General features: G+C 38.4%; 1 protein-coding gene across 3 annotated transcripts in view; it reads left to right on the top strand.

Moving 5' to 3' along the window:
* MINDY3 (MINDY lysine 48 deubiquitinase 3) overlaps positions 1 to 13,238 on the top strand; it is a 52,817-nt gene extending 39,579 nt beyond the window's left edge. For all 3 annotated transcript variants that reach the window (XM_054057409.1, XM_054057410.1, XM_054057411.1), the window contains 5 exons: positions 3,696 to 3,768; positions 4,634 to 4,706; positions 7,948 to 8,035; positions 11,291 to 11,362; positions 12,592 to 13,238. In XM_054057409.1, coding sequence (XP_053913384.1) covers positions 3,696 to 3,768; positions 4,634 to 4,706; positions 7,948 to 8,035; positions 11,291 to 11,362; positions 12,592 to 12,741 — 456 coding nt within the window. In that variant the 3' untranslated portion in view covers positions 12,742 to 13,238. The remainder of the gene's footprint in view (positions 1 to 3,695; positions 3,769 to 4,633; positions 4,707 to 7,947; positions 8,036 to 11,290; positions 11,363 to 12,591) is intronic.
* The last annotated feature ends 3,957 nt before the right edge of the window (positions 13,239 to 17,195 follow it).

Raw genomic sequence — 17,195 nt, 5'->3', positions numbered from 1 at the left:
TGATCATTTTGTTGTTAATAAGCTGTGTATGCTATATCATCATTATTATGATACTGAATAAAAATATAGGGTTTATATTTCCAGCATATCTCACTAGGAGAGACTGGAAGGACAAAGGGACTCTTCCCAAATTAGTTTCTTCTCTACGCTTTCTCACTTGGAACTCTTAGGTACAGGTTGATTGGAGCAGTCACGCAGTTACAGGAGTTTGTGTGCATACCGGCCTGCTTCTAACCTGAAGATGGGCTCTGGAGTCTCATCACAATGAAGGGTAGTCCTTGTGCTGCAAGAGAAGCTGTAGGCAGGAGCCAGAAGTAATGTAGTCGTGATAAGTCTGTCAGGTCTCAGGAGCTAGGGGGATCTCAGCAGACATGATTCACCAGATCCATATGCATTAGTGTTTTAACATGTTGGAGAGCTTCTTTTTGGTGCAAATTTGCCTTGCAACTGGACTGGGAATGCTGCTGCATGCAGTTAAGCATCCCGCTGATGTGCTGAAAGTTGTTTCTCTTTTCGTGGAGCCAGCATTGGAAGATGCACACTAGGAGTCTTTTCAGAGTGCCATGCCCACAGTGTGGACACCAGAGCTTCCAGCAACTAGTTCTGTTTCTGTGTAGTGTGCTTCTAGGACTGAAGTTTGGTACAAGCTTCATTGCTAGTAAAGATGTGATGTGGATACTCCGTAAGAAATCACAACAAATTGAATCCTGGTCCTTCCCTCTGTGCACTGCATTGCTTGGTAATGCAGATGTTTGCATTGTGCCCAAGTGTCAATGGGGTAGCCCTTAGGAGCGAAATTGTATAACAGGCTCATGATCTAGAGCCTTGGAAGAAAGGGCGAACGTCTTCTAAATTTTTTCCTGTATAATACTAAACGTTTGTCTCTCTGTATATGGAAATGAGGGGAGGTCTGTAACCTCCATTGTATGCACCCTATGCCAGTAATAGCTGTATCATTCATCTCAGCAAAGTAAAACTGCTGCCTGTTATTTTTAAGTGTATTTTGCGTTCCATGTTGTCCCTTTTGGTGTGTCCTAGGCAGCTGGCTTTCATTCAGGAAAGTTTTTAAGTATGTGCTGGCTGCCATTAGGTATATACTTAAAATTCTTGACTGATTTGAAGTCAGCTGTAGGAGAAAGTGGATAAGAGTGGAATTCTGGTCAGATGTATGGTTTGCTTCTGTTGTTTCCTTGAAGCAGTAGGTCCCTAGGGATGTGATTTGAGACAGCCAGCATGGCTTCATCAAGGGCGAGTCCTGCCTGACCAACCTGGTGGCTTTCTATGATGGGGTGACCACGTCAGTGGACACAGGAAAAGCAATGCTTGTAATCTATCTGGATTTCTGTAAAGCCTTTAACACAGTCCCCCACAACATCCTACTCTCTAAGCTGAAGAGAGATGGATTTGATGGGTGAACTGTTCAGTGGATAAGGAGTTGGTTGGATGATTACATTCAGGTGCTCGGCGTCCAGATGGAGATCGGTGACAAGCGCTGTCTCTCAGGGACCCTGTTTAATATTTTCACTGGTGATACAGACAGCAAGATTGAGTGCACCCTCAGCAGGTTTGCAGATGACACCAAGCTGAGTGGTTCAGTTGACACACCAGAAGGATGGGATGTCATCCAGAGGGTTCTAGACAACTGGAGAAGTGGGCCTGTGTGAACCTCATGAAGTTCTACAAGGTCCTACATCTGGGTTGGGGCAATCCGTGGTTTTAGTACAGGATGAGTGATGACATGATTGCGAGCAGCCCTGCGGAGAAGGACTTGGGGGTGCTGATTGATGAGAAGCTCGAGATGAGCCGGCAATGTGCGCTCGCAGCTCAGAAGGCCAACTGTATCCTGGGCTGCATCTAAAGAAGCGTGGCCAGCAGGTTGAGGGAGGTGATTCTGCCCCTATGTTCCTCTCTTGTGAGACCTCACCTGCAGTACTGTGTCCAGTTCTGGAATCCTCAGTGTAAGAAGGATATGGAACTGTTGGAATGGGTCCAGAGGAGGGCCATGATGATCAGAGGGCTGGAGAACCTCTGCTATGAGGACAGACTGAGAGTGGGGATTGTTCAGCGTGGAGAAAAGAAGGCTCTGGGGAGACCTTATAGCAACCTCCCAATACCTGAATGGGGTGTACAAGAAAGCTGAGGAAGGACTTCTCACAAGGGCATGTAGTGATAGAATGAAGGGGAATGGCTTTAAATTGGAAGGGGAAGATTTAGACTAGACATTAAGAAGAAATTCTTCACAGTAAGGGTGCTGAGGAAGATGTTCAAGGCCAGGCTGGATGGGGCCTTGAGCAGCCTGGTGTAGTGGGTAGTGTCCCTGCTCATGGCAGTGGGATTGGAACTGGATGATCTTTAAGGTGTCTTCCAACCCAAACATTTCTATGATTTCTGTGCATCTTTTAATTCTACATTTTCTGATTTCTTTGCTTTCCTTCTAATGAAGTACTAACAGAGTTGCACAGTTTAGACCAGAGTTCCCTGTTAACACATACAGGTATCATGAGAGAATGCTGTTATGATTTGTTCTTTCTAAATCTTCTTCAGAAAGCAAAGTTGAGCTGAACTGGAAATAAAAGGAGAAAAGATGATATATTCTTTAAAAAACAGTTTAAAGTTACTTTGATTTGTAGCAGATCATTTTATAATATGTACAAAAGCAAGTGTTCCAGGGTTTAATGTTATTCAGAGTAATGTCAATGATGCTGCTTGTCAGGTTATGTGTTTACTGTTCATAGCATAGGAGGTGACATTACATTTTCACTTTGTCAGGAAGGAAAATTATAGAGGGAGTATTGTCAAATGCAGTATTTCCCTCTGAGCGAGTGTTACATTTTCCTTTCTATGTGAAAAACAATGTAGGTGATCATAAATTTTCAAGAGGAGATGGAGGATTTCAAGTGCTCCTAGCAAGCAGGTTCTGGAACTCGATTTTGGAGGAACATCAAATCTTTGTCTTTTTAAACTAAAAGGTGTCTTGAATGGATACATTTCTTGCCCTTTATGCCACCTTTCGTTTCTCATTAATAGATTCTCATTTACACTTTTTCAATAGTAATTTATTTTGGCATAACACCAGAGGGCTGTGCTTTTTGTTGGTTTTATGACAGGAGATAGATATGTGTCTCTGCATATATTTTGGAAAGCATGATTGTACTTGAGATGAAAAAACTTGCAGATAAATACAAGCATTACAACAACTACCATTGAAATCATACTTTTACATGCAACTGACAAATTTGTGTTCTACCAATCTGTGAACTTCAAAACATTCTTTCACAGCTTTCTGTCTGAATAATTTTTATATGTTTCAATGCATGCGTAGTGCACTCAGGAAATTTCACTGGTACATCTACATGTGTTTTCAGATGTAAAGAATGATACTATAAATCTCCACGTAATACATCCAGTGTCCACTTAGTTTTGTGCCACAACACCCGAATGAAAAGACTTGCATAAAATTTGTCTAGAAGTTTGTGGAATAATCTTTTAACATATTTCTTGATCGTTTTACATCACTATTAGCAATATTGCTGAATTACCTTAACTGTTGTTCTGTTGCATTTAAACTTTAATTCATTTAAGGCCTAAAACTGTGTAGAATGGCTAAATAATTCCTTAGTAATCTGTATCTGAATTAAGAATGTTCTGAAAGTTTTCTTCTGTTTTGTTTTTTTTCTTTTTTTTCTTTCCCTAAGGATATGGCCCTTGTTGCTCCTGAAGCACCCTCAGAACAAGCTAGAAGGGTTTTCCAGACATATGACCCTGAGGGTAAGGGCTGTACTTCTTGCTAAAATATTTTTTTTCTTAATTGAAATATACTTATTCAGTAGAGACAAATTCCGAATAGTAATCATTACAGTGTTGTGTATGGTATCTCCTCAAAAATAGGACCATTATTTTCTAAAAAGTATTCCAAATACTGCTCTTTCAAATCCGTTGTCATTTCCATGCCAGGGTAATATGCTGTTTATACCTGAGCTGATTTAAGAGAAGGTTGAAATACTTCATAGTTAAGGCAAGATGTTTTTAGTACAGTACTCAATCTACAAGTGACATAAATAAATTTTCTGAGAATTCTCTTGTAAGGGAAGCTGAGTACAACATATTGCAGTTAGAAGAGTTCTTGGAGCATAAGATTTTTAAACATTGTAAATGGTTTTTGTAATTAACCTAAGGGTTAAATATAATTTGTTTTATCTTGTATTACATTTCTTAATATAACTAATCTGCTATGACTGCATTCTTCATGAACAGTTGAGAACATTGTGGCATGCACATAAAATTTTCTTATGTTTTGGAAAACAGAGGAAGTCTAACACGCAGGTACTGTTTTAACTAATCAAAAGGGGAGAAATGTACAGTTATACCAAGGTATCTAGGGGAGATTGCTATAAAGAGATTGAGTTCTTAGCAAGTAGAAAGCTTCTAACTGTACAAATAATAAACCTGTGGTTTCTGTATTGCACTCATTTTTTTTAAAGTGGGAAATAAGTGTTTGAAAAATGTGTTCCTTCTAGAACCTCAGAATTCATTGTAGAGATCAAGATGTGCTGTGTTTGTATTTTTGTAAAATTTGTACTGCTGAAAAGGATTTTGTTTCTTTTCCTAATGAGAAGCTCTGCTTCTTCTTCAGATAATGGTTTTATACCTGAAAGTCTGCTAGAAGATGTAATGAAGGCTCTGGACCTTGTTTCAGATCCTGAATAGTAAGTATAATAAAGTTTAAGTGCTGCAAAAAAAATCAATTAACCACATATTAATTAAAACCCAGATTTGTTTCTGGATCTTTTTTCTAGCTCACATTCTTGGTATAGAATGTTATTTCAAAATATTTAAGTCAGCTTTCGAATTAAATGGAAGAATTAAAATTAGAAAGTGTCCAAACTTTTCTGGTGATAACTAGAAGCCAAAAAAAACGCTCAAACATAGTGCATTACTTTATATTGAGGTGACAGCTGTATTTCTCTATGTTAATTTGAGTAGAACTGTGTGACAAAAGAGCAAAACAATCAAGGTATTCACAGGCAGATTAGCACTGGATTACCACTGGTTCTGCCTACAGAGTTTGAAGCTGAAACTGCTTCAGTTACTTTTGTTTCCACCAACACTCAGTACCTTGTAATATTTATAATTGTCATTTATTTCCAAAAATGACACCTTAATTTGTAGGATTAGAGTGAAAACTATCAAATGAAAAAGGTAGTTTATTTTAGTACTTATGTGGACAGACAGGACTAATATTCAGTGGTGGCAATTAACCTTTGGTGTCAAAGCTTACCCTGTTTTGCCACTAAGTGCTTAACCCAGATAGGAGAGCAATGTGCTTGAACCTTGTTACATCTCCAGAGTAAACGTATGCTCTCATTTAATTGGTCTAAATCGGTGGTTCTTGTAGAATGGCTGTGGAGACAGCCATCTGAAATTTGATTTATTCTATTTTCTGTCCTTTCAGTTCAGGTGTTAAGTACACAAATTTTACTGAGCTGTTTCCTGTGGAGAACATGAGTGAAAACTGAAATCAAAAGATACCTGGGAAACTAAACCAAAAGAAAATATAAGACAAAATACTTTACATTCGTATTCTGTCAATAAGTGGTGAAATCTAAGATATTTTTTAAAAGGAAGAGAAAGAAAAGAACCTTACTTTAATAAGTCTGAGAAGCTTTCTTTGAGTGTTTTTGTCCTTGCTGCCTCAAATATTCAAATATCGTCTACCTGCATTCAGCAGTTTTTCCACTTGCTGTTCATCCTTCAGGGCATTTGTGGCATAGCCTTGGCCTGTTTTATAGTGCATAGCACCTTGAATATAAATTGGTGTAGGAAGAACCAGTCAGAAGGCCTTCTGTATTGGAAAGCCATGGTCAAACCGTGGAATATTCCTATCCTCTTAAATAAAAATGTTATCTAATATTGCTGTTGTGAGGGTCCTACTCTGTATTGGGTTTAGATATCCTGTCTATTTGCTGTGGACCACAAGTATAAATAACGCATTTCAAATTAAATACAGACTTTTCTGTTTGTTTGTTTTTAAGTAAAGTTAAAGGCATTGCCTCTCAGTGTATACTGAAATATCTTGTTTTGTACTTTGAGAGCAGCAAGAATGAACGAAAAAAGGATTAAATCCAGTATCTTGCAGATCCTCAGTTGTACTTTCAGCTGTAGTGAAACTTCTTTTTTTTTTTTCATCAGATATTAAATTAACATAGTTTAGAGGATATCACCTTTGGTTTTATGAATTTTAAAATTCCTCTTCCAAGGGCCTTAACAGAGCCACTCTCTTAAAAATTGTGTTATGTATCCTCTGTCTATTGAGGCAGAAACCGAAAAGCCAAATAATTTACTGCTAGTACTATGTTAGGACCAAGAAAGGAAGCTACTTAAAAATGAAGACACGTAAGTGGTAGCTAAGACCTGTCGTCTGAAAGGCAATACCTAGTTCACAGCCCAACAGTGGGCTGAATTGTTTTATCCCATGTGCAATCAATCTACACTTACTGTATTGAGACTTCCCTGTTACCTTGTCTTCCAGTAACTTCTGTTGCTCTTCCACACCATTTTTTTTAATATCTTAAATACTTTTATATCAGCAGCAAACTATCATATCAATCCCTACCTTCAAATCCTCACCAGTGGTTAGCTTTAAGCTGATACTCAGTGAAAGACAGACAGAGTGGGATTTCTGGCAGTTATGCCGTTGTGTAAACATGTGACGTTCCACTCCCATCTTAAAAAAAGAACACTATAGAAAGGTATCAGGAAGGCAACAAGGCTAACTGAAGGTACTAAATGGCATTAGTACAAGGAAAAACTAGGTCAGCACTGTTGGACTTGGAAAAGAGAGCCAGCAGTTGGCATTTAAGGCAGATTTCTAAAATCGGGGGTTTAATTATAAATAGGGAGTGATTGTTAACGCCTCACAAAAAAAAAAAGAGGTGTCATCAAACCAAATTATCAAGTGACAGGTTCAAATCAGGAGGAGATACTTATTCCCAGAATCCATAGTTGAATTTTAATTTTGTGAGTGGAATTTATTAAATGCCACAAGTCTATATGGTTTCTATATATGCATGGAAAGAAAAAGTATACCTTTGTGTTTTAGATAACGTTTGTCACTGACGATGTCTTTGAGCAGCAGATGGCTGGAAATGGGGAGGGTAAACTAAGAATATTACTGTATGTTTGCCCTGTTGTACTCTATCATAAGCATCCACTACTGACCAATGTCAGAAGCAGGATATTGGGCAAGACACTCGGTTGGTTTGACCCAATGAGGACATTCTTATGTGTGATACAGCTTGTAACTTAGGCAAAGGGAAGGGTAGATGTAAATAAATGTTTAAGCAATCTGATGCCTGTAGAAATATATTGCTTAAATAGAAAAATGAAGTTGTAATTGACATTCATTTGTAGTGACCTGAAATTACATTATGCAGTAAGGCTTTCAGATTATTTATTGGTTTTGGCTTCTTTAGTATCAAGGACATGATGCAAATAAGAAATATATCTGTTAATTTTATTTCAGTGTATGTAGAAAATCTTGGAGGCTTTTCAAATCTCCATTTAAAAACAGGTTGTTTGGCAGTTACAGAGCTGTATTTAAAAGATGACTGTTTTATGTATCCAAGTTCAAGAACGCTTACAGGATAGCAAAACACCTTTTAGGCTGTAAACCTGAATTTAGATTATATGGGTTTCAAATTATTTTACCAAATATGGCGGTCCTTCAGAATTATCACTTATTTAATTTAAAATAACAGATTACTTTTATTTAAAAATAACCGTGTTTTGGCAACTCACATGCCATTCTGGTGCAGTTGTCACTTAACGATTAAAAATAGCATAGTATTGCTATACTTGGCAGCCAGTACTGTGGTAGCACAGCAAAACTTAGCCATGCAAGAAAAAAATATCTTACTCATACTTTTTTATTCAATGTTTTTGTCATAGTGTAAGCCTCATGAAGACCAAATTAGACCCAGAAGGACTGGGCATCATATTACTGGGTCCCTTTCTGCAAGAATTTTTCCCTGAGCAGGTAATCCTATATAGCTTTATTGCTGTAGAGCTTCGTCTGTTCTGGCTTGTCTTTGAGATTTATTACGCGCTTCCATCAATATCACAGAGCTGGTTTTAATAATAAGTATTGCATTTATTTGATACAGCTGATCAGCAAATAACTTCTTGTATTACACAGCAAACTGTAGAGTTCTATTTTGCATAAAGTGTCTGTGATTTTGTCAGCTTTACACTGGAAGGAAGCTCCATTGTAGCAACAAGCTCTAAAATTAACTTCAGGAAATATAGAATCGTTTTGCATATAAAACTGGACTGATTCCCTACTCAGAAAGTTCATCTGAGTTTGATTTTTCTGTGAGCAAATGACCATACTGGTTTTATCAGTATTACAAAAGTCTGCTGTAATTGCTAGCAAATGGGAGAAGGTTGCAAACATATTTAAAACTATATTTATGTATATCTCTAATCATGTAAATTTTTGACAATTTAACAAAAAGTCCTTACAGGGTTATGTTTAGCATATGTGGAAGTCTATATCTACCAGGGTAATAGAAAAATATGTTCAGACTCTGAATCTGTTCTATATATTCGTTAAGATAGCACGTGTTAGCACTGAGAAGCACATGTTAACCTGGCATTGCTGTCCTCTTTTTCCTTTGGCCTGGGTCACATCTTCCTGCCCTACTGCTGCCTCTCCCCTGCCACCAGGAGCTTCTTTGCATACGTATGTGGTGAACCAGAACAGGGAACTGGTCTGGATGAGAGCTCTCTGGAGGTTGATGTAGGCTTCTTCCATGACCGTACAAGTGCTTGTATTGGCGCTTGTATGAAAGAAAGTTTCCCCAGTGACAAAAAGATAGGCTGGTGAGGCAAGAGTAGGGCTGAGAAGAGTACTTCTTTGGAGGCTTTTGTGGCTTAACGTCATTGAAACTATATGGATTAATTTTTACAAACAAGGAAATGTGAAACTAATATTTTTTAAATGCCTTCAGCAAGACTTTTTGTTAAGGGTGGTGCAGCACTGTTTGGATGTAGTATTCTGTACTGCAAAACAATCTGGTCTTTCAGAAGACGCTAGAACTGCACTGCCAAAGATGGTAGGGACTGAATACATCATTAACAGATGATTCATCATCTAGAAGAAAAAGGAGGAGTTAGAAAGTTCATTTTCTCCAGGTTTACAGAATTATATCTGCAATGCATATTTGCCAACTGTTTCTTCTTCCTTTCATTTGTGTATCCAGAAGTGGGAAATATCTTTACAATTGAGAATAGTTTAATCTTATTTCTTACAGTTATGTTACCCTTACAAATCTGTAAGACACCAGTGTTTAATTTTAGGCACCAAATACTTAAAATGATGTTCAGAAAGCCAAAGCACATCTTCCATAATTGGCTGTGCCAATACTGTCCTGTATTGTGGACCATGGGCAGCTGGAGGAGGAAAGAGCCATTGTATGATGTTGCTGCCTCTGTTGCCTGTTGCTGAAGGGTATTGCTGACTGGAGAAGGGAGCATAGTGGAATCATGGGCAGATCCCTGCCTTAGTCATCTAGAGAGTTGGTGGAGGAACTCTTGCCTGCTGTAACATTGGAGCCCCCAAGTCAATGCATGCTCACCAAGTACTAATTCCATGCTGCACGGGATTCCCTACCATTCAGGTTTGCCCGTGCTGTTGATCCTTCCCTGGCTCCAGCAGAAAACATGGGAAGTGCTGCTGCTGTAAGGGCACAATCTGAACAATCAGCATGTTTTGGACTGGGACCTGCCACTATCAGTTTCTGAATGGATGCTGAGGGCACAGATACGTTGTCCAATCCGTCTGTGCTCCATAGATCAGGTAGCACGAACCCTTAGCCATACTGACACTTCGTTTAGAATTCTTTCTGAAATTGAAATTCTGCAGAAATGAAGATAAACGTCTTTAAAATACTGTGAGGAAATAGCATATGCCAGTGATGGTTGGAATCATTGATGTTCCTCTTTACACAATATTTGAACATGTAGCTGGTGCGCAGGGCATCCAGATTCAATTCCTTCTTTGCTGAGAATATTCAAAACCCCATTCTTGCCTAGAAAGTACTAAGCTCCACCTCCAAACCAGGAAGGGATCTCAGCTTTCATTTTTAAAGCTGTTGGCTTAGAAGAACAATATTCAAAGATCATTCAGCCCGAGAGAGCAAGCCTGACTCTTAGTCCTTAGGGTGGTCACCTGGAGAGGGGGATTCCTGAATTCCCAGGTAGCCCTTTTTGGGGGGGAACAATCACTGCACAAAATTCTTAACATCCATTGGAGAGGAACTGGAAAGCAGAACTTCTTTTCTTTCAGGATGAGTATTGCTTCCTCAGGGAAAAGAATAAGCATTCTCTTTCCATCCCTGATTTTATTTATCTTTGTGACCTAACTTCTGTAAGCAGAGTTGCTACTTCCCTTCCTTCCACCACCCTCCCACCACAGAATAGCCTGGATTGCTGTGAGACCCATGCAGAAATAAGATTTTTGAATCATTTAAGAGGAGGAAAACGAATGAGGGCTTTTTGTAATCTGATGGATGTATTGTAAGCTAAGCAGGTTTCTTCTCCTTCCAGCCTTTAACTCCAGGTACTTAAAAAAGGGATAAGCTTTTGTTTGGAGTCTGGTCCAGCTGGCATAAAAGAGATGATATTACACCTGATTTGAGTTTCCTAATTCAGTGAAATGCAAAGCTTTTCAGTCCTTTTAGAACTAAAGCATTTAAAAATCTGGATTAGTGAAGTTTGACAGCTGCAGAATGCCTGCTGCTGGACTTCAGCTGAACAGGTGTCTTCACAATTCATTTACAAGTTAGGTAGATGTGGGTGTAAATTACTTTTTTAGCTCTCAGTAGAGTGTTGGAGATTTGATCTGGTCCTTAGTAAATATTCAGCTTAGTAGCATCCAAATAGTCGTAAATACAGGTGAATGTAGGTGCTACTTAAGGTGTCTGACATGAAAAATTGAAAGAGCTTCAACGTACTCAGGGCCGAAGTTGAAGCATAATTGTCCAGGAGAACACAGAAAATCATTATTTGCTCTTGCGTTACCAGTTAATTTACTGACATCTCTTTATTATTTCTGATGAGAAAGGTAAAATAAACAGAATCTTCAGGATGATGTCATCTAAAAGAAGTTGTACTTTTTGTACAGGTTTTTTTGAGTCTTCCTGTTTAAATGCCTCTGTCTAGTTATGAAGAGGAGAGACTGTCAAGGCACCATGTATACATTACATGAAATTAACTGTCTTCTTCCTACTAGGACTCTAGGGTGTCAGAGTCGTTCACTGTTTACCATTACAATGGACTGAAGCAATCTAACTATAATGAAAAGGTAAGATTTAAGAATACATAAATCTTGCTCTAATAACAAAATAATATGCAAAACTGACTCACTGTGTTTAATTATAAAAGTGACAGTAGTTACAGGCAAAATACTTCAGCTTGAAACAGGCTTTTTGCAGAAGTACTTCATTAATTTTCTTCTGAGGTGCTATATTTGGAATTGAAAATTGCTTTGTGCTCTTGATCATATTTTAGCTAGGATGCTGGATCAGTTGCCTAAACCACATGTCATAAGCAATGCATTTTAAATAGAGCATTTCTCATGCTTATCCATGAGAAGTGGGTTTTGAGCTGTAAAGAACAATGGAGATGTAACACAGGCAGACTGCGACTTCTATAAGTAGCCCTACATCTAAATTGAGATGTTTGGATTTTTTTGTGAAATATTTTAGTATTCCAGACTTGCATCAAGAATCAGTATTTTTTTGAACAACTCAGTGGGAGACAAAAATTACCTGTTTAATTTTCAGCTTTCTGGGAAGGAGAGGTATACCCGACACACTGTGGCTGCTTCTGAGCTAGTTCCTAAATCAACTTTTAGGGTAGAATAGTTTAAGGTATTAATAGATGTAGGGAACAAAAATGACTTCATGAAGCCTTTTTGAGAAAATATATCTACTCAGTCTTCAGAACAGCTTGTAGTTAAGACCTTAAAATTACCTCTGTGAAATCTCCAGCAGTTTCAAAACCCAAAATGTAGATAAGAGCATTCAAAGATGCATTTATCTTTACTATTGAACTTATATATACACATACATAATCAAGAATATTTTTTAAAAAATTATTTTCAGAGAATTCTGCTTCTAGCATTGTTGTATGAATAGAAATATGAATTTTCCATTTTATGGGAAAATAATTCCATAAAGTTAAGTGTAAGGAACACTGGTCTTATAAAAATAACAATATCAAACTTTGCAGCTGCAACAGAATTTTTGCATTGTGTGTCCTAGATGATTAGTTTTTCCCAGTTTTAGCCTTTACTGTCTTTAGAAGTAAACAGCCAAATGAATGAGGCCAGATCAGGATTTTCAGGCACTTGAGTCAAAGAGATAAGGTGTTTTCAGTGTCATTTAAAAGGTATGTAAAACTTAATGGATTTTTATTTTTATAGTTAAAAAAAAAAAGTAACAATTTTTCTCCTAAAACGCTGAAAATAATTATCTCATCTTGGAGTTTTTAAACAAACATGGACTGACATAACTGATCTTATTTCAACAGGTCATGTATGTAGAAGGCACAGCAGTTGTTATGGGTTTTGAAGAACCAATGCTACAGACTGATGACACTCCTGTAAAACGCTGCTTGCAAACCAAATGGCCATATATTGAATTACTCTGGACCACAGATCGATCTCCTTCTTTAAACTGAGTTGTTGCACATAAACAATGTACCACTACTGAATGCTTGAACGGAGGATACGGGAATTGGTATTTGCTTGGAAAGTGGTATACTTTGACTGTGTGAAGTTATACACTGGTATCATTGATAAATTGTAAATAATGATTACAAACACTTTTTCAGTGTTAATTGGAATATTTAATTTTTTAATCAGATTGATTTCTATTATAATAGTTTGTCTTTTTTGGCCACTGTAGTACTGTAAATGTGAGTTATCACAAACAAAGAAAAAGCCTACTTATGAAGTCTTAACGTTATTTTCCCATTTCATGAAGATTTGAAAAATGTCTGATATTGCAGAATCTGCATATTAGATGTCAGATCTTTAAAACATAACCATATTCAGCTTCCTCTGAATCATATAGGCATGTTTTTATTATTTAAATTATATTGGCTTACATTACAGTACCATAATGTGTGGACTCGACTGGCCTTTGCACTGGGTATGTTTTAATGAGTTCAAAATTTCTGCAGTTTTACCTAAAATCCAGTTCTACCTAAAAAGCTTGCACAATGTGATATAAATATACATTTTTAGGAATATTAATAAATATAGTACATAAATACTTTTTCTTGGCAGTTGTATATTACTGTGGCTTAGTTATCGGGCATGTTAAAAGTGAACAGAAAATCTGAGGAAAAATGAATGTATTGATATTTATTTGAATTTGTATAAAAGAAGTGTAAAAACAGCAGAAAGAATTTCTTGTTCTCTATCTTTAACTATTCAAACTTATAATATTGCCAAATACTTCTCGATTTGTCCAAACAGCAGTGTAAGCCAGCGTTATTGTATGTGTTAAATGCATGAGAACATCTGTTATTACATTATTATATTCCTTTATTTATTATCAACTTGTTGGCCCTAAAATAAAATCTTTTCCTTGAATCGTGGTGTATTAAGTTTGGTTTCAGTCAAACTTGTTTATTGCCTCTCTAAGATGATACAAAGGGACCATGGGTTTAGAAATGCCAGGGTTTGAGTTAACACATCTCAGAAAAAAAAAATACAATAACAAAAAATAAGTTTATTGTATCTTATCTGTGAGTGTGGTATTGCCAGCAGGGGTGAATTTTGCATTCAGAATTATTTATTTTTAAAAATTTATTTTCATGTGTAAATAACAATGAGTCTAGTATTGTCATCATGCAGGAAAACACTGACTGGTCAAAAATTAGAACTGTAGAGTTGAGGAGAAAGCCTTGTTGGGGGATTTGTTGGGGGTAAAGCATGTAGAGGTGATAAAAAGAGACCATCCTTCTCATAAGACTTGCAGGTCTGTCCTCTCCAAGGCTACACAATGTGTCTGTTAGATTTACATCTGGGAGTGGGAGAACATCGTTGTGTGGTGGGTTGGCCACGGCTGGCTGCCAGGTGCACACCCAGCCGCTCGCTCCCTCCCCTCCTCAGCAAGACAGGGGAAAAACAGATGAAAAAGCTCTTTGTCTCCTTGTCAAGATAAGGACAGGGAGATAGCTCACGAGTTACCATCATGAGAAAAACAGACTCTAATTTAATTTATTGCCAATTAAAAATAGAGATAGTGAGAGACAAAACCAGAACTAAAAACACCTTCTCTCCCACTCTCCTTCCAGACTCAACTTCAATCTAAGCTCCTCTACCTCATCGCACTGGGTGGGGCAGGGGGCTGGGATTAAGAGTTGTGGTCAGTTCATAACATTTCATCTCTGTCACTCCGTCCTCCTCACAACATTTGCCTGCTCCACCTTGGGGTCCCACCCACAGGACACAATCCCTTCCAAATTCCTCCAACATGGGTCCTTCCCATAGGCTGCAGTTCTTCAAGAACAGTTCCAGCATGGGTTCCCTGAAGGGTCACAAGTCCTGCCAGAGAACCTGGTCCAGCGTGGGCTCCTCTCCACAGGCCGCTGCTCCTGCCAGGAGTGTGCTCTGGCATGAGGTCTCCAAGGGCTTCAAGGCACACAGCCACCAGCTCTGGTATGGGCTTCTCCATCTCTGCCCCTTCCTTCTTCACTGACCTGGGTGTCTGCAGGGCTTCTTCTCTTGCATTTTCTCACTCCTCTCTCCCAGCCACCACAGAGTTTTCAACTTATTCTTAAATACTTCATTACAGAGGCACCACCAGCTTTACTGACAAGCGCAGCGTTGGCCAGCAGCAGGACCATCTATATATCTCTATCAGTCTGGATTAAAACTTCTGCCATATTCCACAGAAATTTAGCAATGCTTGCTCTGGTATAAGAACCCTTATTCCTGTACATTTCTTTTTCCTTCATACTGCCTGGTTGTTTGATGCCTGGCTTCTGGTTTACTTCACTTATTTTTGGACTACAGAGGCTAAGGAACAGTGTTCAATGGAACTTAGCCAGCTTATCAGAGAACCTCAACCAGATGAACCGTTCTGTCCATTCCTCCCTGATGGAGAAGATGGGAGAGATTCTGACTTTATGGAAATTCACTTTTTGTTCCTTAAAAGAATGTGGTTATTTAGAAAGCAGTTTTATAATATGTGGGGCATTAATGTCTGGTACTTTTGATTTGCTTCCATAAAAAAAAGTGCAGAAACCTATACAGATTTCACAGGTTGTTCTGCCCTGAGTGCCAAATAGAATCATAGAAAGATTTGGCTTAGAAGAGACCTTAAAGATCATCCAGTTCCAACCCCTTGCCATGGGCAGGGACACCTCCCACCAGACAAGGCTGCTCAAGGCCCTATTCAACCTGGCCTTGAACACCTTCAGGGATGGGGCAGCCACAACTTCTCTGGGCAGCCTGCCCCTCTATTCCGCTCTCGTGAGAGCATTGTGTCCAGTTCTGTAATCCTCAGTGTAAGAAGGGATGGAGCTGTTGGAATGGATCCAGAGGAGGGCCATGAAGATGATCAGAGGGCTGGAGCACCTCTGCTATGAGGACAGGCTGAGAGAGTCGGGGTTGCTCAGCCTGGAGAAGGCTCCAAGGAGATCTTATAGCGATCTTCCAGTACCTGAAGGGGCTACAAGTAAGCTGAGGAGGGACCTCTAATAAAGGCATGTAGTGAAAGGATGAGGGGCAAGGGCTTTAAACTGGAGAGGGGCAGATTTAGGCTAGACATTAGGAGGAAATTCTTCACAATGAGGATGGTGAGGCACTGGCACGGGTTGCCCAGAGAAGCCATGGATGCTCCATCCCTGGAGGTGTTCAAGGCCAGGCTGGATGAGGCCTTGGGTAGCCTGGTCTAGTGGGAGATGTCCCTTCCCATGGCAGAGGGGTTCAAATCAGATGATCTTTAAGGTCCCTTCTAACTTAAACCATTCTATGATTCTATGAAAACTCTTGGGAAAAAAAGAAAAGAAAAAAAAAACCACATTTTTTCCCATTGCTTAGATTGCCAGATTTATACTGCTCACTGTCAAATTAGCTTTAATGCTTTTCATGTGTGAATTACTTCTAAGATTTCTAACTTGGACAGTGTTCACAGAGGTAAGGTTCAAAAATGGATGCTAAACATCCTTTGTTGGCCTGTCATACTGAATTCATATCCCCCAAATTAATGCTTTTTTTGTAGAGTGTGGTCACATCCTCATTTTGTCCTCTTATTTTAGGACAGGATAATCAATATAAAACTCTGCCTATGTAATGGCTCCCAAACCAGTTTAGGAGAAGGTTGCCTGCCTACAGAAACGAAACTAGTGAACAGCTAAGAGAAAAGGTAAGGTTTCCTGTGGGAATTTGACACTTGATCTTCTGTACTGCCATGTTTCGAAAAGATTTAACAGTAAAAATCATCATTAATTTTGACAAGATTTATGTTAAAATTGCATATTATTCTTTGAAATACCTTTTCTTCCTCTTCTGGCAGGTACATTACTAAATAATGGCATAAATAAGATTAAAGCTTTCATAATAGAGCCTCCTATGAAATACTAATATTAAAGTTTTGCTTTGGCAAAACTTTACACAGAAGCTTTGACTGATCTGTTTTTGAGGTTGGAAAGATCATAATGATATATTGACTTCACCAACTGCACGTAATATAAGTTGTAGAAATCCACCCTGTGAATCTTGTATTTTTCTGTATAAATTATTTGGTCCCTCATCTGACCTTCCAGTTATTCTGTAGACAAATGACTTTTGGACTCTTGGCTAAATATTCTTATAAAATCTCTCTGTCCTGGCTCCAGGTCAGGTTCTAGAGACTATTAAGACTTTTTAGTTCAATATTCAAAGCAGTTTTCCACAGGTATGCTGGAGATCAAAGTTCAGTCTACCAACAACTGGGGCAGCTGCTTACCTCTCGAGTGGTGCAGATCACAACTTCCAGCCCAAACATTTTTAAAATCTGAGGAAAACAAGATCTAGAATAAGCTTCCAGTGATCAGAACAAGTCCAGGTTATTCAGGGAAACATTGCAAATCCTTCAAAAAATTAAAAGATTGTTCTTCTAGTTTATCCAGTTTGGAAT

The sequence above is a fragment of the Cuculus canorus genome, chromosome 2, assembly GCF_017976375.1.
Source record: "Cuculus canorus isolate bCucCan1 chromosome 2, bCucCan1.pri, whole genome shotgun sequence".
Classification (NCBI taxonomy): domain Eukaryota; kingdom Metazoa; phylum Chordata; class Aves; order Cuculiformes; family Cuculidae; genus Cuculus; species Cuculus canorus.
This window is presented reverse-complemented; position numbering and strand designations above follow the sequence as displayed.